Source organism: Gadus morhua, chromosome 5 (assembly GCF_902167405.1).
Source record: "Gadus morhua chromosome 5, gadMor3.0, whole genome shotgun sequence".
NCBI lineage: Eukaryota > Metazoa > Chordata > Actinopteri > Gadiformes > Gadidae > Gadus > Gadus morhua.
In genome coordinates, this window is record NC_044052.1 from 7,046,507 (window position 1) to 7,069,064 (window position 22,558).

General features: G+C 44.4%; 1 protein-coding gene across 3 annotated transcripts in view; it reads left to right on the plus strand.

Moving 5' to 3' along the window:
• The window catches only part of kif6 (kinesin family member 6), a 53,322-nt gene that overhangs the window by 24,057 nt on the left and 6,707 nt on the right, over window positions 1-22,558 (plus strand). The window contains exons 11-16 of one of the 3 annotated variants that reach the window (XM_030357235.1): window positions 568-673; window positions 2,545-2,656; window positions 8,500-8,598; window positions 16,137-16,239; window positions 16,740-16,795; window positions 21,898-21,948. In XM_030357235.1, coding sequence (XP_030213095.1) covers window positions 568-673; window positions 2,545-2,656; window positions 8,500-8,598; window positions 16,137-16,239; window positions 16,740-16,795; window positions 21,898-21,948 — 527 coding nt within the window. The remainder of the gene's footprint in view (window positions 1-567; window positions 674-2,544; window positions 2,657-8,499; window positions 8,599-16,136; window positions 16,240-16,739; window positions 16,796-21,897; window positions 21,949-22,558) is intronic. The other 2 variants (XM_030357237.1, XM_030357238.1) reach the window with 2 other exon arrangements.

The following is a 22,558-nucleotide window of genomic DNA, read 5'->3' on the forward strand; positions in this document are numbered from 1 at the left end:
CGGAGCACAAACGACCACACGCCTCCGGGGTCTGCTGCACCAGATCCATCTGGCCCCGGAGAGCTCCGGCGGGGGGCTGCAGGAGTTTGAAGAACCAATGTTTGGACTAGCATCTCCTGGTAGTTTATCAACAGGCCCCGGCCCCAGTGGGGACGGTGCATGCGTTAACCCAAACAGTTTTTCTTTTCTGACTGGTTCTTTTATTTGTATTTCTGTGCACAAATACAGATTTCCACTCTTGGAGTGGCAGCTTTCCAGTCCCGCTTCGAGTGTGATAGAGAGGCTTTCCAAAACGCTATATAGACATAGAAGTCTGCGGTTCGGCCCAAGGAATGTGTGTGTGTGTGTGTGTGTGTGTGTGTGTGTGTGTGTGCTCATGTGCGTGCATGTTTGTGTGCTTGTGCGCATTTGTGTGTGTGTGCACGTGGATATGTGTGATTGTGTGTATTTGTGTTTTTTATTGCACTACTTGTACATACTACTGACAAGTGAATGCACTCGTTTTGCATCTGCTAATATTTGTGCACTGCATTATCATTTGTAATGATGTGGAATGTGTGTCTCTAGGTTAGAAGTGCAAGTGAAGGACTTTCTGGAGGACACTGACCCAGAGGCGACACTGGCACTGGGAACCGACCTCCAAAAGATCCGCCGCTGCTTCACTTTACTGAAGGTACTCAGTCTGAGCGGCGTGCAGCGCCCCACCGGTGTTCCTCTATAGTGTGATATGTTATTCATTGGAATCCAATGGAGTCCTCTCCCTCTCAATCCTTTCAACAGATGTTATTCTTGGAATGGGTTGCATGACATCGTTGTTCAAAATGGATGAACTTCTCTGAAATCCATTGTTGAGTTTTTTTTCTGTCCCTTTTTTCACTTTTGAAGCTTGTTTGGTCTTTTGGGATTCATGTGCATTCTTGGGTTGCATCGCAGCATATGGTGCGCATCAAAGTCTGATGTGAAGGGGATGGGGAAAAAGTAATGCTCACTCACAGTTGATGGACACGGTGCCATTGGGAACTCATTCAACATGCTTGGTTGACTCCGTGCACTACCTCCCCTGGTGTCCAACTCATCACATAAGTCTTTGGACTGGCTCCCCCTACTGACGGCCCCTGTGTACTGCATGGTCTCATGAACACCTGAAATACCATTTTTTAACGCCGGATTTCAATCAGTTTCTTTCAATCCCGATGACCATCAATCAGGAGCCAATTGTGTCACTCGTTGAAAGAGCTAAAGATAAAAATGACATATATGTCATACATGTATATGTATATCTTGTTGAACTGTTATTCACAGTGAGTGGGCAGTGGTGGACTCGGCTGGCCGTCCGGTGTGACCAAGGGAGGCGGTTGGCACCTCACTCGGTAGTTTGGTTGTTGATTTTCCCATGGTCCGACTTGGGCCCCAGCCACTCAATGTTTGCCGACCGTCCTCAGTCAACTAATTAGAGATAAGGCGCCAAATGTTGACCTATACTCTACTGCGAGGTAGCCATCTGTCCCGAGGTATGTATGTGTTTTGGGAAAGATACATACAGAGGCCCTGAATGGTCTTAAAATAAAACTGTAAAACATAATAATAATAATACAAACGTAGTGGTTAGCTGTTCCAAGACCCCCAAAAAAGGGATATTCTTCATATTATTTTCAAGCCCAGCGTGCCAATTGTGGTGTAAAAAATGAAATAACTCACATTTACAAATACACTGCATACAAGATTGATTTGGTTACTGTGTTGTTTCAAGTGCTCCTTTCATTATATGTTGCCCGTCACTGCCCTATTTTTCATGGAATGAAAATCACTGTTGAAGGCAAAGCTCAGAATTATGACACCATTGGAAGCACTTCATACAACTGCATTACAACATAATCACTCAGTAATTACATTGTGGAATTTTTTTGATAATACATAATAGAGTTCAGTGTTTTGCACTCACTGACACCATTTTAAGTACCCAGTGATTTGAGCAAAAGTGAAAACTCGTTTAAAAGGTTTCATCCAATGAATATAGATTAATCATGGCATTCTAACCAGCATTGAACCCATCGCCGAATGGTTTCAATGCTGGTTATAATGCCATGATTAATCTATATTTATTGGATCAACAGCTTTATTCACTTAATTTTAAGTCCTTATTTACTTATTCTGACGTACTGTGCCAGGCATTCCCCGCACCCCGTTCCAGACTGTGTTTATCCCTCTGCATTTGTTATGAGCGCTGAAACACAAGGGCTCCTCTTGGGTTTACATTCCTGCGAGCATCGCACTCTGGTCACACGCTGGCTCATTCTGCAGTCCACAGGCACCCAGGATCTGGTTCACATTTCCCGTTTCTCCAGCCTGGTTTTGGTGTGTTTGTGTGGCAGTGCAGTAGCCTGGAAGGGTCTCTGACTGTCGGCCGATTGACCTGACCCTAACCGTAACTCTTTAATATTTGCAGAATATCTAACAGTCTAGGTTTGAGAAATACGCATCAACTCTAGACTCCTAAACAATCGAAAGTTTAATTGGCTGAACCTTTTTTACTTTTCCTCATAGACCATCGTATCCGGCCTTCGACAGCAGTTGACCATCATCCAGGAGAAGCTAGGACGTGCTAATGGGACTGGGAACGAGCTCACACCTCTGTCAGCAGTAGCTACAGCACCTGGTCAGACATTTCTAATCTTTTTGGAAAACACTATATATTTTGTGGATTGTAACGTTTCAGTAGAATGTTTTATAATCCCTAAAAAAGAATTCCAACCCAAACAACGCCAGCCTCCCACGTCGATACCATCGCGACGGTGTGCCTCAGATGGAACTTAAAATAAAAAGTTTGAACTAAACCTAATCAGCTAGTGTTTCCGTACGGTGGAATCATAATCATGCCTGTATAAACACACAAACCATGGCGTTTAAATATGGTTGAATTCATCACTGGGCCTTCTGAGGTACACATGGAGCATTGATGTTGTTTTAATACGTATCTTCAGATATACCTTCTTTTAATGACAGCACTTCATCATAATTGTCGTTGGTTGTTATCCCTCATTTTCAAAGATAATATTTCTAATGGCTGCCCCCCTCCCGCCTCACCGCGGCTTTTCATTAGATCATCTCACATTAGTCGGAAAAATCTAGACGACTGTTTGATGATTTGGCCACAAAGACGAGGGCTCTCCAAAGTAAATTGGACATGAAGATATTCTTCCGCAGAGTTTGTTTTGGAGCATTCAGGCTTAATTAAACATCGACAGGGTACCCTTCGGGATGACACATGGACGTTTTTCCACATCATACATAAGTTGAACGATGAAGATCACGTCGTTTGGGAACACGCAATGCTTGTATCGCGTGTTCAGAAGCAAAAAACAACCTTTATTTCTACATACCTGTACCTCTCTATACAGATGGTTTTATTTATATTGTCATAACTATTAATTCCATTATTTATTATAGGTCCGTGAGGGTTCCTGAGGAAGGTTTGCAGTGCACTCGTTCCACTGGGGTGGTTTGTCTGTGTGTGCGTGAGACATACTCTTCTAAGGCCTGTTGCCATGACATCAGCGCTAGCACTCCTATATGTTTACGACCCCCTTCCATCCAGTCCGCCGGTACACGCTAAGCCCACATCCGCCAGGTAATGGCCTCTTGCCTCCCATGTACATACAGTCATCTCCATGTCTCGGGTCCCATGCACCTCCACCCCCATCCCCTCGCCCTCTCCAGCTCCACCAACCTCGCCTTAATTATGTGAGAATACCCCTCCTTGGAGGAAGAAACCACAGGATAGCCAGGGGATGTGCCCAGCTAGCCCTATATAGCCTCCCCCCCCCCCACCCCACTGAGACACCTGGGAACTATTATTGAACCTCACATGGAGAGGGGGGAAAGAGAGCGATGACGCATCCATGGCCTAATGAGGAATACCATAACGGCACAAACAAAACAATAGAAGCAGGCTAATTTACAGACAGAACTGTGTGGAGGTTTTTAAGCAGGCCCTACAGTGCGAGCGGTCCGGTGAAATAGACAAGGGCTGGTCAAAAACACACATTTACTTTGATTTACATTATCCTCTTGGAACACAATTTGAAAGACAATGCACCTTTTGACAGGGCCCAAATTTGGGGTTGGGTAAGGTAAGGGGAATCAGGCATGAGTTATCCCCTACGATAATTCTAGGGGTGGTCACATTGTGTCCATGAGGGGTTTTACGTAGCCTTCCAGCGAGGGGGAATAGTGGCAATAGACACTTCTCGGGTTAATCCAGGGGTCGAGCATGCGTGGGAAACATTTATGCACAATACATCTACAAGCCTTGTAAAGCGCGTAAACTCTGTCCATCAAACGCCTGATAAATGTCTGTTCTCTGCATACTGCTGCAGTCGTAGCCATTTCAGATAGAAATGGGATCCTTTAAGGTTTTGCCTTTGCAATATCTGTCTCTCGCACAAAGGCGCCTCCATTTTCCTAAACCCACTCCTGTCCTGGAAGTCTGGTGTTTATGACTGCGACCTCTTGACCCCTTGATTAGTCAGTAGGGCAACAGGGTTCAGGGAGGATCCCCAAGGAGCGTACGCTATATATGTGTAAATCTCTGGTGCTGGGAGAGTTAGTTGGTCGGAAAGTTCCAGAACAAATCAGGGGGTACGCGCTCCCAGCTTTAGGTGGAACGCGCAGGATGGGGAGTAATAACATTACAGGTTTGTCTGTCTTGGCTCGCGTGTCCACAGCACAATATGCACAAAATGCAGTCCGTTTACAACGTATCCATGACAGATCGGCGCTAACGCGAAAGTCACAATTGGCACCGGGATGCGGCGCGAGTAATCCGTGACAATGTGTTTACAATCTTTGGCACCCCAGGCTTCCCTTAAGAGGCCCTTGGTGATTTCAGATATAAACTCTCACGTCAAGTTATTATCCCCGCCTGATTCCCTGGGTTAGAAATAAGGCAGTGGAATTTATTGCCATAATTCAAAGGCCCCTCTGAAGCCCTGTATGATAAACTCCTGTATGCTAACGTCTGTGTTAGCAGATGTACTGTGCTAGCCTTGATTATTGATGTTTTTTTTATGTGTGCATGCCAAATTTCACGCAGTGTTTTCGAAAGGCCCTTGACTGACTCTCTCGTACATAACGTTCTGGTGATGTTGAAAAAAGTGTTTTGTTGTGTGGATCGGGGACATGCTGTTTCACGAAGGAATCGACACCCAATACTTTGAACTCTCCCCAACCTGCTTTCTCCCTTACTGCTGCTTACTTGATTAAAACTGTTTTAGTTTTTCAGGGAAATGTATTCAAAGATTCACTCACATCGTTGCTATTTTTGGAATGCATCTCAATTGAGAATTGGTGTATTCTATGTTTGTATGCATATAGTCCCATCTAAAGTAGACAAATTTCATTGTTTGTATTACACTCAAACACATCTTGTGTCAAATTGAAATAGATTATTTTATCGCGCTTTTCTCATATCTGCGGTTGCTGTCAGATTTTCGGAAGAACATCTCGTAAAATCATCAAGTGATTTTCAGCAGTAGGAGACAAACCCAAGCCTGGGGAGTTTGGTTTGCCAGCTGGGAAACAGTTCTGTGTGTCAATGCAAATGAATGTTGATTGATTTAAATTTCCATCTCTTATCCGTCAGTCTCCATCTTTCAATGACTCAATTAGGCTTTTAGGTCGCAGATTAGGATAGATTATAGTTTGGAACGGACATGTGTATGCGCATAGCGGGTGAGTGCGTGCCGTGCACGTGTGAGTCCCAGTCCTAACCCTACTTCCCACTTAATGCTCGGAGGCATTCCAAGCATTGGCGTGGAGGAACACGCACAGGGGTGGCACTTAAGTGGCACATCTTGATTGTATTTAAGTATCACCATGTGAGCGCATGGCAGAACGTGTTCCTGGCATTGCACTTATTTTTCTTATTTTATTTTTGTCTGTTATTGTTATTCTTTATAATGTGTACGTTTGGTTTATTTGAAATGTGCTAATGCCAAGCTGTTGGTTGACCATTGGAGTCATCTATCTCGGTAGCGTCTTATTTGTCCTGTTATCGTGGGTAAAGCAAAAGCCTCTGCAGCCGATGCTGGCAAAAGGTGGCTGATTACAGGACTCAGAGCTTCCTTCAAAGGACTGTTTGATTTGTTTTGATGTAGAGGCATGGCGCCCACTGATGTCAAGGAGTACATCATGGGACAGGTTGTTGTTATACAGATTTCACATGTTACCGACATGCCTATCTCTGGATTTAGCCCTCATACGCTCTGTCTTTTAATGGCGAGACGTTGGAACGAAAAAACGACCTTGCTACTCCACTCTGGAGTGTTCCTTTTAGTTTACAAGATTACGTGGCAGTGGAGCCATTTTCATTGTGAATAACCACCGATGCTTACCTCAGGGAAGTCTAGCCTAGTGGTTAGGCTGTTTGACTCCCAGCCAAAGGGTTCTGGGTTGAAGCCCCCACTGCCCACAGACCGCAGACTACCGGTGGGCACACTTGAGGAGGATGGCCAACTTGTATCTGCTAAATGCATCTGCTAAATGGCTAAGTAGCAAATGGTATTGGGATCGTTTGTTCTTTGATCAACCTATGTTGTTGTTTGTTCAGCAACTCTTAGGTCTGAATGTGTGGAATCACCAACAATACCAGTAGATACATGATTCTCACAAAGAAACTTGATCTTCAAAACATAGCAGAGGAAGAAGAAGAAGGAAGAAGGTTTTTACACTGTTACTGCACCGATATTTATAGATAAATACTCCTTAAACTGTGATTTCCCTTTAAACTGTCTTCAAGTCGTTAATATTGTATGATTTATTCCATTGCACAGTACAAAGTAAATATGCCCCAAGTATAATATCAATATAATACAAGTATTATGTTGTTCACTTATGACCTAGATGTAACCCTAGTTAGCCAACCTTAGGACATTTTGCGAATGTGGTGATTTTATTTTGTGGTTTTCCATTTCTTCAGAGCACAATGGCGGGTTCAGATCAGATGAGGAAAAAAGATTGGACAAAAATGGTGAACTGTGTCTAAAAGACCACAACATGTTGAGCAAATAGCATGTGCACATGCCTGTAGATCCTATACATGCTATATATTTTTTTAAGAGTTTAATCAGCTCAAAGGGGGCTATTGAATAACTCAATAATGGAAAAACCTGCTGAACTGTGGTCTGAGGCAATAACCTCCACCAAACAATGAAGGGGTAACCACGGCAACGTGAATATTGTCTTTTAAAGACTTGGCATGTACAGGTAATTAGGAATTGTTGTGGTTTGGCGTTCGGGGGTGCTCAGAAGAAGAACATATTGGTTTCATTGGAAAGCTCGCTCCTTCTCCAGCTCCCCTTCACTGTTACCGCCGGCGTCCCCTCTGTCTCCGCCGTGTTGCGTCTCCACGCCGCTGTCCGAGACATGGTCATCTGTCACTGGAAATATAGACTCCTTGACTTTGTTTGATGGAACGTAATCATTTATCCGCTGACCAACCCCTGGCTTCGGTCTGGCCGCAGCCAAATGTCTTCTAATCTCATGAGGGAGACGGGCTTTAAGGAACAGACTAATGTGTCGACGGTGAATTACTGGTTGTCAAAGGGCATCAAACACACTCCACACTTTATTTGAACCGCAGGCCGATATGTCCTGAGCTATTTTCCATATGGTAGGTAGGCTAGATTGTCCCTGCACACTTTTATGAGCACGTGTTTTTTTCTTGCTTTTTCACAAAAAAGTATTAATCGACGTTCAGGAAAGTGGAATCTATTTCTTGTTTGAAAGATGTTTGACATCTCTTGATATTGGCTTATATGTTTCTGGATCTGAACATGTTGAACTTCATCAGGCTTAAGTTTGAGGATATATTTTTCTCCAAGATCTTTTTCTCCAAATAGTCCAGCTAAAATTATTGGGCTTATTTGGGAGTTTTTTTTCTTTACATATAATTGTAATTCCACAAGCATGTGCGAGGCCATCTGAAAGTGATGTCTGGAAAAGGTATTTGAAATCACACAAAAAAGCAGTTAGCAAGCTCATGGTGTCGAAGAAAAGGCGATGCAACACGTTCACCTAATGCGCCATGACATGTTGCCGGTCGAAGTAAAACATGTGACACTGTCAGATGCACGCAAACACATCTACACGTGGACGTAATTACACCACAAACGTGCACTCTGCTCACACACACGCACAGGCTCGTGCTCTGAGACTTGTCTGGGAGTCTGCTGTTCTCTGTACTGGCTCCTCTGAGACAGAGCGTGACATTTCACTAAGCCCCGTAAGGGCACACACTAAAGCAGACGCACCCCTGGAGCCGGGAAGCGGCTGCCTCTGGAAAATCCAGGACATCACCTTGGACACTTCCTCTGTCCGTCTTCATTAGGAGGCTGCAGTGGCGTCTGCTGTGGCCTTTTTAGGTGCCAGGCGACAGAAGAAAAGACAAAACAATGACATGGAAGTGATAACTTGCCACTGTTATGTCTGTTATCCAAATAGACTTTATTCCCTTGAATGAAGCTGTGCGAGGCATCCTGATAAGCGAGAAGGAGGAGACGGAGAAGACCAGAGACCAGGACACCACCGCTCAGCTAAATGGTAAGGCTGCACCCATTCCTTCAGCCTGCACCCTCTTCCTCAGTCAAAGAACGAGTACAAGAACTTACATTTGGGTACTTGCCAGGACTGAGTACCGATAGGAGAACTTAAAGAGCCACTGAATGAACCCAATGAACGATCCACTGATGACACTTTGAGGTATAAAAAAAAGAGAAATACTTTTTTTGTGATCATCTTTTAGGACCTTTGTTAGGTATTAACGAATGTGCGATGTTGCGTCCCACACACCGTAGCGATATACTATATGTGTGTACGGGAATCCTAACCCCCGAACACGCGGGTATTAAATAACTCGCTGCTCGGACAGATCTCCACCATCCACAAACACCGTACACCGAAACAATAAGTTTCCGAAAAAGCTAAGCTTTCTCTCGGATGCTGCAGTCAACGGCGCCCCAGTCTGAGCTCCAAACGTCCGCCGCTGCCCCGTAGCTTTGGACCTTAAGCTCAGGAAGATGGAGGACTGATGATTGCACGATCCAGAGGGAGATGTATAGATCTTTTTTCTTCTTTTCTTTTTCAATTTTATATCTCAGTCTCACTTAGAAGGCCTCCGTCAAAGCCTTTTTAATTTTCTCACGTGCAAGGTTCAAGATCAAAGCACATCTCCTGTGTGTCTGAACCCCTTTCTCATAAAATAAGGTTTTAATGAAACGCCACATTATCAGTTTAAAGGCATTGAGGTGTTCCCATCTGCAAACCTCTGCAAAGCTCTGATGTTTGCACTTTTTTGCGATCAAAACCGCAGCTAATTCACACTTGTAAAACGCAAGCCACCGTGATAATAACAAAACCATTAAAGATAAAAACGTTTTGTCAGTTTCGTCAACACGGATTTCAAATAAATGGCACCTCCTGCACACGGGAGGCGGGAAAGGGAACACGCCAGCGGTGGCGGGAGGTGATCTCTGTCGACTGGAATGTCGGCAGCGCCGCCGTTTGCTTGTGGTCACGAGTGTGTGCCGGTTGAGGTCGTCTTTCCGAGACACACTCTTTCGATTTCATTACAAATCCCCGGGCTCGAGGATCTCCTGGCATCCCGGGGAGTCTCGCTCTGTTCCAGAACTCCTGGTGCGAACCCCTGGTTCTAAACAAAATGTCATCCGTGCAGCTCTGCATGCATTAACGCGTTTCCTCTTTGGGGGTCACCGGGGTGTGCGTGCTCCAGAAAGGCGACACCAGGCAGTGTTATGCTAAACCTGCAATTTGTGACTGAGGGTGATGGGTGGCCATGGATCCTAGAGGAGTGTAATGCAAACACTTGAGCACATATGCAACCCGCGCCCAGTTAACAGGCTGCATGTCCCGCAGATTACCTGTTTGTATAGAGATTCAGTAACATTTTGTATTTGTGTGGACTGGGAGTATTGAATTAGCATAAGCTTTTCACATATAAGGGAGAAATGTGTGTGCATGGTTCTATAAACCAGTAGATTGCTTGCACATGCCTGAATATATCTGTATTTGTAAAGAAATGGGGGGGGGGGGGGGGGGGGGTTGGGGGGGTTGGAAAGAACCGTGGATACCAATGGACTACGGTAGTTTAACATGGGCACATGTTAAACATGTGACCTTGTCACCCTTCTAACCTTGGATTACCCTCTTCAGACCGGGACATAGTTTCAAACCCAAAGGTGGAGAGGTCGTCGTAAGTCCATCCAGGCTTTATGAAAGACGCCGTCTAGCCCGCGGCCAGCGCTCATTAGGCTTCCCGCTCCATTTTATTTTGGTTTAGGGCAGCGTAGCGTGTGTGATGATAAACCTGAACCCTCATAATGAGTGCGGTCGGAGCCAACGGTCTCAATGGGCTCCAGCCAGCGGCTCATCTCATCCAGACACGCGCTACCGTCTTCACTAACCACAGCTCCCTCTCCGTTTTTGGGACGTTTTTCGGTAATGATGCCCGGTGCGGGAAGAGGTCCAGCGGGAGAGGTAATTGCAAACAGGGATTTGTCTGAAAGCGGAGCCTATTAAAGACAACACGACCCCCACATATTTGAACGGAGGCCAGCGTGAATGAGCCCCAGTGATCCGTCAGCGCAGCGGGGAGGGGACGGCGAGGAGCGTGGTGCTGACGGATGGCCGTGCGGAGTGCTGGTTTACAGCAGCGCTGTGATCAACGATGTGCCACGCTCAGAGGTCCTCCAATAGGGGGGGTGGAGGGATCCAAGAAGGAACATCGTCTGGGAAGTTTCCTCCTTCTAGCCCCCCGCTGCTTTGGCTTATCCACAACTTGTATCCAATACCCTTCTTCATGAGGGACATGAGTAGACACTACAGCCGCCATCGGTGTGGATCTCTGACTGTGAGACAGCCACTCTGCTCTGATGGGAACACACCGCGCCGTGGCTGTAAGAGGGACGTCAACGCAGCACACCGTATGTTTGATAAGACGATGCATCTTGCTGACCAGATTCCCATTGAGGAAGTCAGACAGGGATGGCTTCTTTACAAGTGGGCACTTCAAATTTCACCGTGCCGTCATATTGCTTACTTATAATCTGTTCATCGCCAGAAACCGCAATTCCATGGTCCTTCTCATTTTCAGCAAACTTACTTTTACACAAATGAGAACCCATCCGATTATTCTGAATGCAACATGAGCCATTAGCAAAAATGCAACCACATACATTGTTTCATACAAAATTAAAAGATGCTGCTCATCCAAACATGACCAATCTGTGTTGCACAGATGAACACAACTGCTGTTTCTTCCCTTGGTGAGGGATGTCGGTCATAACACATTTCTGTTTCACCATGGGACACGGGCCAGTTAGCCAACACCTCGCTTGCATAGTCCTCTGTAATGTTTATCAGCAAACATATACACATTATTTACCCAAGGGTCATAATGGCACATGGATTTATGAAATGGTCTGGGATGCTGATAAGTTGTTCAGCAATATGAAGGATAATGTTTGGGTTAGAGTTAGCTGTTGTCTAGTAACAGTGGAAATGCAGAAGATAGTTTGCAATATAGTTGAATTTGAAAGGTTTAACAAAACAGAAGGCAGTAGAAAGACATCCCTCATGGATTCCTGACAGTGCCAAAAACACCAGAAACTTCAGGTTGGTTCTGGAATATACCAATACAAGTTGGAACGATTGCATGTCTGTATTTGGCTTTCTATTATATAAGTCCAATTTGTGTGATCCAATGTAAGTGCCATTAGTCATTGTCAGTGTATCGAACGTTCAACATGTCTATGGTGTTGGTAATTGAGTTGGTTTTAGACATTGCCGTTCGGTGTCACTTACAATCCTGATTCCGTTAGAGGGTTTGAAAATTAGGGTAAATGGATGGATGGAAGGATAAGTAGATAGAAGGATGGAGGAAGTCATTGATAATTTTTTCCGACAATTTACATACCGTTCATTGCATGAATTCCAGTTGCATGAATATCAGGACGGTCTCCAGAGTTCACAAGGTGCATTTTATTCATTCTCTTATCACTCGTTCTTATCCCAAGTTTCATGTCCACTCTGGAATGTGCCTCTGCTTTTCTCACGCGTGATAAAGATCTCTTTATGTCTCTTTCTGTGTTGCAACTCAAGTTCATGGCAACGAAAACATGAGTAATAACTTTCCCATTGGATCAACTGTCGACCAAAAATACATTGTCCAGCTGCACACTAATCAGAAAAAAGGATATGTTTCAGTTCGACCTGTTAAAACAGCTTTTCTTTCAAAAGCTATGGAGGTGAATAAAAAAATGATGGTTGTTTTGCAGTCAAAGTACCTAAATGTCGGCCTGTGTTTGCATCATCTTTCAACTTCACCGAATCCGGCATTAATCCGTCCCATGTTTTTCCCTTTCACTTAATTTACGTGGTATTCCTTGGCAAAAAAACTGCAGTTCTCCATAATGCTTGCATGTAAATACCGTGCTACGCCTTCATAGTGAGACAACAGGACGGCCCGCAGCTGGTACATGTTTTGTTGACTGTCAAATGTTGGCTCGGTGAGGCCATTTCCAATACAAGTAGCAATTACAAGTTAGCCCATATCACATTCACCGTTTAGCTCTTGTCTGCCCTTTATTACCAACCAACTACCTAGACATGAGGTCATTGTTCCTCTCCCTGTGTTAATTCAAAACAAATGGAATGCATGCATCCTTTCCCTGTGTTTAGTGGCCCACGAGATGTTTATGTATGTTTTTTAGGGGCCTACTCACTTTTTTCCAACAACCTCTTTGCTTTTAGATAATTGGGGCCTGCTGGAAAGAAACGGTATAGATGTGTGTATAATGATGCTATCCTTTCCATGGAAACCATTTATGATACATTTTGTGTCCTACGTTCAAACCTATGGTATAAAGTAGCATACTTGATAAGATAGATCCTTAGGCCCAATCCTATTTCTACCCCTTACCCCTTCCCCTTACCCCTCCCCCTTGTTTTGAAGGGGTAAGGGGTAGAAATGGGATTGGGCCTTAGGCTAAGCTACCCCTGAGCAGACCCTTGCATCCTGGGCCCTGGCGCTCAGAAGGCTCAAGATCCTTCTGATTTCTACATGGAATCTGTTTCCATTTTGTAAAAGTACAGATATGTAATATGTATCCGCATACACACACACACACACACACACACACACACACACACACACACACACCACACACACACACACACACACACACACACACACACACACACACACACACACACACACACACACACACACACACACTTTATTAAACAGTGTATCTTCCTTGCTACTGAAAATGCCTTTTCTATGAGGTTGATAATAATAATAATAAATGAAATGTATATAGCGCTTAATATGGTACTCTAAGACGCTTATGTAATGTGATGGACACTAATAGCAGTAATAGACACACAGGATGTTCTTATTCTAAGACAGGAAGATTTTTATATAAATGTAAAGAAAGCCTTTTCTTTAGCATTGATGATTCTAGCAGACGATGGCCAAGCCAGTGTTTTGTAATCTGAATGGAAATCTGATTCGATTGGGACATCAATTTCTGTTTCATTTCATTAGATTCAAACAGATGGGGGGAATGAAATGAACAAACACAATGGTTGAAATCAAACATCCTACCTCTTGTTTGCCAATTTCTCGTTTGTATAAAAAAAAAATGAGTAAGAGTATGATTTTCTTTTTAATTCCAAATGCATAGGCTTTAGATGATGATTTTTTATTTTTTATTGTCAAAACAGCAACAATAGTCAGTAGGAAATTCCTTTCTGGGTTAACCGTCAGTGGTTTGTCAGCACTCGAGCACGGAAAGAGAGAATTAGGAAAGTTGGCGACGGCCACACGTGATATCATTATCCCACAGAAGATGCTAGCACAACACGAAATGATGTCATACCATTTTCGGACAGCTATCCTTGGAATGTTGTCTTTCCCAACAGGCGAGCAGGGGTGAGCTTTCCTCGGATAGCCTTGAGACATGTTTGTTAAAGTTGGCCGTATCAACGTAAGCCTGCAAGATGCCTCCTGCTTCCAATCACCACTTTCCATAAATAACCGAAAAACTAAATTCCTAACTGTCCTGTGATACATTTCACAGGGTTTACTCGACACTAGCGTGCGTTTCCAGCTAGGATCCTGTTTGTTACACGGGTCCATGAATCTTGGAAAAATATTTGTGCACAAACAAATCGTACTGAATGAGAAGTATCTATGTTCTGTTTAGAGCACAGAGGACCAAGAGGTTCAACATTATTCTGTTTAAATCCGTCTTTATGATGCATTATAATATACAATAAAAGATACAGGAAGATGCCTTTTTCCATCTTTGAATACAATGAAGCTCCTATGTGTTAATGTTATCTTAATGTGTTGTTTTATTTTAACCAATACTTTTGTGTAGATTGTCAGATGCCTGTAGCAGCTTTTGAGAATTGACAATGTGACAATGTCTTTTGAAGTCCCTCGTTCATTCAGACCAAAAATAAAAAGGTTGAAAGCTGACGGCAAAGATTGATCATTCTCCCTGCTAGAGTTTTTAATAACTCCTTATCAACCTTAACAATAATACCAGGCTAATGTTGGTTTCCTGAAGTATTTAACATCCGGAAGGCCATTAAATAGCACAAGAAGCAGCAGATTTAAAGTCCATCCACACAGCCGAAAATGTAATTGACTATTGGAATTTATTCCCATCAGTCTCCTCATCTGCCATGTATTTTCTCAAATACTTCCTTCCAAGTTGTTTGTGAGCTTAGCTTGTTGACTCAGGACCCACTGTGTGATGCCTCAGATGTGCATTCATTACTGGTAGAGAGATTGGTAGGAGAGATTTTCACTTATTTACTCATTTCCTTTGTGTAAAATGGGCCAAGAAAAAAATTGCAATGTGTTGTTATTTTTTTGTAAGTACACAGATACGGTACAACTTACGAGGAACACACTTAACGATGATAAAGATGTGCGTTGTAAACGTAAAATAGACTGAGGGATTTACTTTTAAGAAAGTACTCATAACACCATGTCAAACAGACACCCAGGTAGGACATGATACTCAAATAATTTGAAACTTTAAAAACAGGATGGTAATACAGTAAAACAGTCAGATCCCTTCCACTCGGTGACGGCAACTGCACGGTATCAGAAAAAAATTATATCATATATATCAGCTTTGATATAGCAAATTACATATGTAAAGGTGTATCTGTAAAGGTGTTATCATTTTGCCTGTTTAAAGGCTATTGCACCTGCGATGGGTTCCTGGCTGTTGGCAGGTTGCCAGAGACAGCCTGATGTGTGCGTATGTTGGCGGTTTTGTATCTATAGATAATTCCATTGCTGCTTGCTCAGTGCTGGAAAATGATCCTCAATTTGTGCAATGAGATAAGTGGGAGGTCAATAGCGGGGAGCCCAACATCTGGGGGCCTGATTGCAGTCCAGTACCTGTGGGAGATTGGTTTTGCTGAGCTCTGTCAAATTCACCTGACACCCAGTTGTCAGCTTGTATTCAATTCCTCCATAGCCTTAGTTAGTTTATTTTTAGCTTAGTTTTGCCAGTCAAGCAGGTAATTACCTTCTTTATAAGCTGTCGTCCCACATCCAATGCAATTTATGTTGGAAATGGTGGACAAACTAAACTAGAGCTACAGGCATTCCATCCTAAAGAATGTCTTTTCTATCGATTACTACCATTCCTAGAGTTCACAAGATTTCAATTATTGCGTCGGGGTGGATTGTCTTCCACGGTTCTCCACTGTTTAGTTTCCATCTGTATCCTGTTGGCTAAAGGCATCCGTCTGATTGGATTTAGTGCAAACAATGGCCACTCAAACACACCCAGAGTTCAAATCACACTGGTTATATTAAGCTTTAAAACGCTTAACCCATTAAGAGGAAACATACAACTTTTCCACACAATTCCATCTGCACAAAGACAATTTCAACACCTACCAAAGTTTGTTCGATTTAGCCCTTTGAATGTTCTTAAACTCACAAACCTTGTACCATGTGACCCTTTTGATGTTGTTCTGTGTGATGCTGCTGCCTAATCCAATGGACACGATGCACCTTGTGTCCCCAGGACCCCGGCTGTCCATTGGAAAAGAGGAGGCCTTTGAGATCTTCATGAGAGACCATGAGGACCGCCTGACCATTGAGGACAACAAGGCCGTCCTGAAACAAAGGTAAGTGGGAAACAAAGACGTTGGGCTTCCCCCTCGTACTGTATATATATATTTATTTATTTATTTTTCAAACACGCAAGGACACACTGTACAAGCATCCTCTCAACACTCACTTGTTAAACGTGAACACTATACTCTCCAAGAATGAATGTGGGGTGCTTGGAAGGATCACGGTGATTGAGCTCATCGCCATCGGCAACATCTGGACTGGTCGTCTTTGATGGAGCTCAGTGGACAAGGATCAGCAAAGGCCCACGTTCAAATCACAAAGCAGCCTCTGTTAAAATGCACCGCAGATATTCTAGACCTACCACTGAGAACACGAACGGCATCAAGTACGGCAGAAATAGCAAGGATTGAGAGAGGATTTACTGCTTTTCCGTGCCTTTTGAATTCATATCTTGGGTCATAATCTATGATAAATTGTCTAACAATTTAGGAAAACTTGTTTTTCTATTGTCTATTGATATGATTGTTATCTATGTATTTGTAATGCACAGGTATATTGAAGCCAAAGGACTCGGAGTGCAGGTTAATAAGACCAGGGACTCCATCAGTAAGTCATGGCTTTCAATTCCCATTATATGAGCTTTCTTTTTGAATAAACTGCCACACCAGCATTCACAGCATATGGAATTAATATGCATTCTCACTTTGTTTACCGACACACGTGTGGGAATGTTGTAGTTGCATACTTGCAATAAAAGTAATATGATCCATAAACCCTTGCTGTCTCACACATAAACATTCATTGGAAAGGTACAAAAGCCTGTGAAAATGTGGCTTTATTATTGTTTTCCAAATGCTCTGTGTGAGAACATTTCAACAATGCACTTGTCCCATGTCCAGGAGGGAATGCTTCCAAGTGCCTGGCTTAAGTTGCCCTTCACACCCAGCGAGATGGGAAGGCATAAACTTTATTGTCATCATTACTGCCATCATCATTATCCTAATGGCCGGCCTCCTCTAATGCAGCGCCTCCAGGGTCAACAGCGGTGCATTCATTAACATAAACGTCTTCCCATGAGTCTATAGAGACACGTCGTATTGCTGTCAGGCTCCCAGATTCCCCCTCCTCGAACCCTCTCAGGGGTAGAGGTGTTGGTCCATTACAGCACATTTTACCAACGGGGGTTTGTCCATGTCTGTCTGTGCACCTACCTACCCATTTTCAATTGGATGTATTTATTTATTTTTCAGCAGTTTCAATGAGCGAACTCATAAAGTAAACACAGAACCCCTGGGATCATCTGGCTAATGTCCCTGACCGGTTAGTCTGGGATCGCTACAGTTAGGCCTGGGCTGGTCCAGGGTTTAACTTGAGCATGTTCGCACTGCTTACCTTCATGTTTCCGAATTGATTGACATGTCTGATGGATCTCTCCACGTGCTGAGTGTTACACCTTTGCGTTGCCTATGTTTTCCCTGTCTGAATCAAAGCCACCTCTCATACGTCTCTTAGGCCCACCTGTTGCATCAAGCGTCTGCGAGGCAAAGGATCGATACGATGGCTGCCTATAGTTTAGCCCCTTCGAGCACAGACCGACTTGAATCCCAACATACGCCTGTCGAGGTTTGATCTGGTTTGCATTAACTATCGCAAGCTATATTTATGAAATTCCCTGGACTGTGGGCGTGTTTGTGGCTCATATCAAATTCCATTGAAATGAACTAGAGTTTGCCTCACACCCGTGTCTGGCGACCACTGCAGCAGCAGCAGCCACCTCAAATCACACATGGCGGCTCGGTGACATTCATCCGTCGTCTTCTCCTGGGTGCCAGTATACACCGAGCAGCACGACTGGAACCCTCCGCCACCGGCGTTCCAGAGCCCTGTCTCTGAGCTGCTGCTGACACTGCGGTACAGTTGAGGTGTCTGTGTGTGTTTTTATTAATGCATCATTGATTCTTCAAAATAATATTTAAATATTGGCCAGACTCTCGAGACTGTGTGAAGAAAAACTAGATTCTCCCCCTAACCCTGTTTCAAACCACGCTGAAAGCTTTTGTGCGTTTTTGGTGGGGACCATGAATAGAAACGTCCAAAAATAACGGAGCCTCTGTATTATTCAACCTCTGAAGAGGGGAAAAGTATCCCGGAAAAATGAACATCACAAATTATTCTAAAGTTTTAGGGCATTTGAGCTGCAGCATTTTTCCGAGATGAGGGACGGCATTTATAATGGAAGGTATCTTCACCTCCTTGTTGGAAAGTCAGGATAATACCTTTACATCAGTGTCTTTCCACGCTGTTTCAGAGAAGCCCTCCTCGGGTTTCTCTGCCAGACGTGCGTCCCTGTGTGTGATGTAGTTTGTCGGTCGGGGGTTCGGCCTCATGCAGACAAAAGCCTTGCTCTGCTCAGCATTCAAGGTTCCATCCAGCATGCGGGCCGCTGGAAACGGCGGAAAGGGGAGAGAGATGGGCATCTGTGGAATCATCTGTGCCTAAACAATTCCCCTGGTTACCGGTATTGCTCTTGGCCACCGCCTATAGCGTTGGTTATCAAATCCCAGCGTTATTCGTCCTGAGGACGCGTGGGGAGACAGCGCTGGGGGATATGTGTTTATATGTATTCAGAGGTTCCCTCCAGGACCAGGGTTGCGGAGCAGTGCAATACGAGCAGGGCCCTTGATGCCTTCACCAGATGTATGGGGATTTATGCATCGCTGTCCCGGGGTTGCAGCATCTGCTGAACTCCTTGCTGCCTATCCCACCTCCGTGCACTCCCACTGCCTCGGCACTGCTGCCACAGCGGCCCACAGATCATTGAAGCCATCAGGCCCGAGGACAGCCTAACCATAATGTATATCACCAACCGGCTACTAGTTTGTAACAACTTTGAAAAGGAAGTATATGGTCCCTGCCCGTGTTGTCCCGGGCTATCAAACTTTAGCATGGGCGAGCCGTAAACACCTATGTCGGTTGCTGAGTTCAAGAGGATGACATCCATCACCCGCAGATGTTTAATGGTTAACGTCAAGGAAAGGGAAAGGCCCGGTGGACATTTTAAGGAGGCAGGATTTTGTATTTTTCTGTTTGCGACATTTACGGTTGCAGCTCGCACTGTTTCTGTAGTGGGCCTGCTTTGGGTTCGAGGGCCCTCAGCAGTGTGTCGTGTAAATATGTACTTAACTTATACCGCTTGTACAGGAATTTGGAGTACTGTTTCGTACGGTATTATGTTGTTTACAGCTCCTCATTCAGGCCCTTCATTTTGTCTGGGATGTGGATCAAGAGCTCTCTTGATAATTTATGTGGTGTGTCTCGCTAAATCGTCAGGCCCACAAGCCACTAAAAATGTTTTGTGGTTGGTTGAAACCGGTCCTTTAGGATGATAGCATGTCTTGTGATACTATCGAAGAAATCCATTCTGGGATAATTCCACCACATACTGTGTGCCTTATTGTCAGAATGCAAGGAGTACTTTGACTTTATCTCACAAACTACCAATCTACCATTGTCGCCGTATATGAACCGAAGTTGCACTCTGGCCCGGGAAGGCAGACAAACCATGTGGAAGAGGAGATAGTCAGTTAGATATAAAGTGGTGAAGTCAATTGTTCTTTCTCACTTGCAATCGTCTCTAGCCTATGCTAAAATAAATTATCTAAAGTTACTTTTTGCCAAATGTTACTGTTTCTCGCCAAACATGGTCATTTTTTATTTATTCTCATACATTTTCCTGTTTTGTTGGATGTTTTCATTTTTTCATAGTTTTATAAAATAGATTCCATTTGTGCGGATGTTCTTTATTACTTATAATAATATAAATATTCTGCAGGGGAAACCTCAAACGAACAACAGGTTTTCTAAAACGTTCCGTTGCAGAATAATTGCAGATGTTTATTTTACAGTGTGAATTTCTTTCTCCCCATCCATTCTGACTCTTTAACCTGTATGACCAGTTGGTGCGTGTCTTTGGCCCCAGTCCATTCAAGCTTCACCACTTGAACTGCGCAAAGTCAAGCGATCTAATCTAACACCTCACTCTGTGTCCTCTACGGTCCGAGGGGAATGCACAACCTTTTGACTCTAGACTAAACAGAGAGCGTCGTGGTGAGCCATGGCATTGGAGAACACCTGGGGACTTCTCTTTGCCTCTGCTTTCGTAAATACATCTAGATATAGTATAAATACTGCCACTGTGCGCCTGTAAACCATCTCACCACGAGTGTGACTTCCCAGGAGCCCTGGTCTTTGTTGGGCCCCTTGAGTTTTCTTATTTCATCTGGCCGTGGCCCTGCTCTGTCAGCAGGGGCCAGGACCCCTTGGGACAAGGCCACTCCATCTTATGAGCCAGGCTCTTTCTTCCGTGCTGGTATTATCCTTAGAAACAAAGAGACCTTCTGCCTCTCTCTCTCTCTTCAGCCCCACACGGGTGGACATGCTTCCTTTTTAGTGGGGTTTTGCATCCTTTGCAACGTTTGCACCCGAGTTCTCTGATCGGAATAACCTGCGCATCTTTTGGAGGTGGGAGTAAAGCGGTGAACCATGCAGAGGAAAAAAAGACAGAGATAAAGACAGAACACGCCATGGCGTGCGCCTGAGCGCCTGAGTCCAGGTCTCCGGAGAGCGAGCGAGCTGAGCGGGGCGACCCAGCGCACCTCGGGTTCCCGCCCACCACCGCTGAACTGCAGGTTCTCCATCTGGATTTGTTGTCTCTGGAACCCGGGACAGATGCCGTTGGCGTTGCACCACTGTGACCCTTGGCTTGGTAGCTCTCACAGGTGGAGCACAGCCCTGAGAGAGAGAGAGAGAGAGAGAGAGAGAGAGAGAGAGAGAGAGAGAGAGAGAGAGAGAGAGAGAGAGAGAGAGAGAGAGAGAGAGAGAGAGAGAGAGAGAGAGAGAGAGAGAGAGAGAGAGAGAGAGAGAGAGAGAGAGAGACCCTCCTTGAATGTCCTGTCAATGTCCCTCCTTGACTTCCCTGTCCTCCCACTCAGTCCTGTTATGGTTAGTTCATTGTCCCATAAGCTGTCTATTCCCCACAAGGGGTGCCACGAGGGTAAGTTTATGGGGACTTTCAAAGTGTATAAGACCTACCCAAGGTCCCAGACAGCAACTACAGGCTCAGCTGTCGCTGTAGAATGGGCATACAATGGGCAATAGGGCTTGTAAATTGTATTATTGTTTTGTACTATTTCAAGACGAGGTGTCACGGCTGAACACATGATCGATGTGCTTGATATGTCCGGGCAAAGTAGTTCTCACAGCCCCATGGGTGATATGACCTGCAGGGGACGCATGCTGGTCAGGTTAGCATAATATCTTGATTTTGATCTGCGTTAAATGTTGAGGGTTGTCAAATGCGTTCCATCTCCATGCTTTCCACAAGTACGTATGTCCTGGACCCAACTTGTTACAAGGGGGGTGAAATCATCCACTTAATCTCGCTGAATCTACGCTGCTGAGTTTCTAAAGCACAATAGAGGTCTTTCATTTTGGAGGAATCTCACAAGGGGGATGTATCGCTTCACCAAGTAGCCATTTGTGACCTGTAAATAGTTCCAGAGGGGGAACATGCTTAATAAAGGAGGGATCTTGAACTTGTAAATCTCTTGACTCTTCTTCTTTGCTTTCCTTGGCTCTTGGTCTCTCCTTCACTCCCCCTCTCTACCACTCTCTCACTCTCCCCCTCCCTCTCTCTGTCCTCCCCCTAGATGAGCTGAAGAAGCAGTTAGAGATGCGTAGGATCCAGAGGGCTGATCAAGGTGAGTCCAAGAAGTGGATCTACTCGTCCAGAGCAAATCCATGAATTGATCATCGATCAGCCTCTCTCTGCCAGCAAAGAAAAACAAGGTTCCACGTTTCTCTGCAGTTCAGTGTTGTAGCTTTTTGTCTTATTCTGATGCTTTTCATTTATTTTGACTGAAAAAGTTATTACAAATATAGGTATTTAATGTAGTGTTTAAGCGTATTAAGCTGAGGACATTTGGGTTTGGGTACTTTTTTATTGGGACTCGCGCCTCCCTGGCCGGTACTAAAATATGATTTTCCTACAGTGTCTTTGACATGGCTGTGTCTCATGTAGACCAAATGAACAGCAATATTTTATCACAGTTCAACCATTTGACCAAATGTCAGCAAATTTTGTAAGTGATCACAGAAGAACCGAAGGCCATGGAGGGGTGAGTTGTGAAGTGTCAGGTCTAGGGTAGTGCGTGTTGTGAAACTCACTTTATGAGGCTTGACATTGGGTTGTAATTGTTGTGCGTGTGTCTCTGTGTCGCACACTGACCAAAGGTTTGGTAGCAAGACATAGCTGGCTCCTTTTATTTGCTTCCTTTTTTAATCTGGTTTTGATCAGAATAAGAGTCAGCT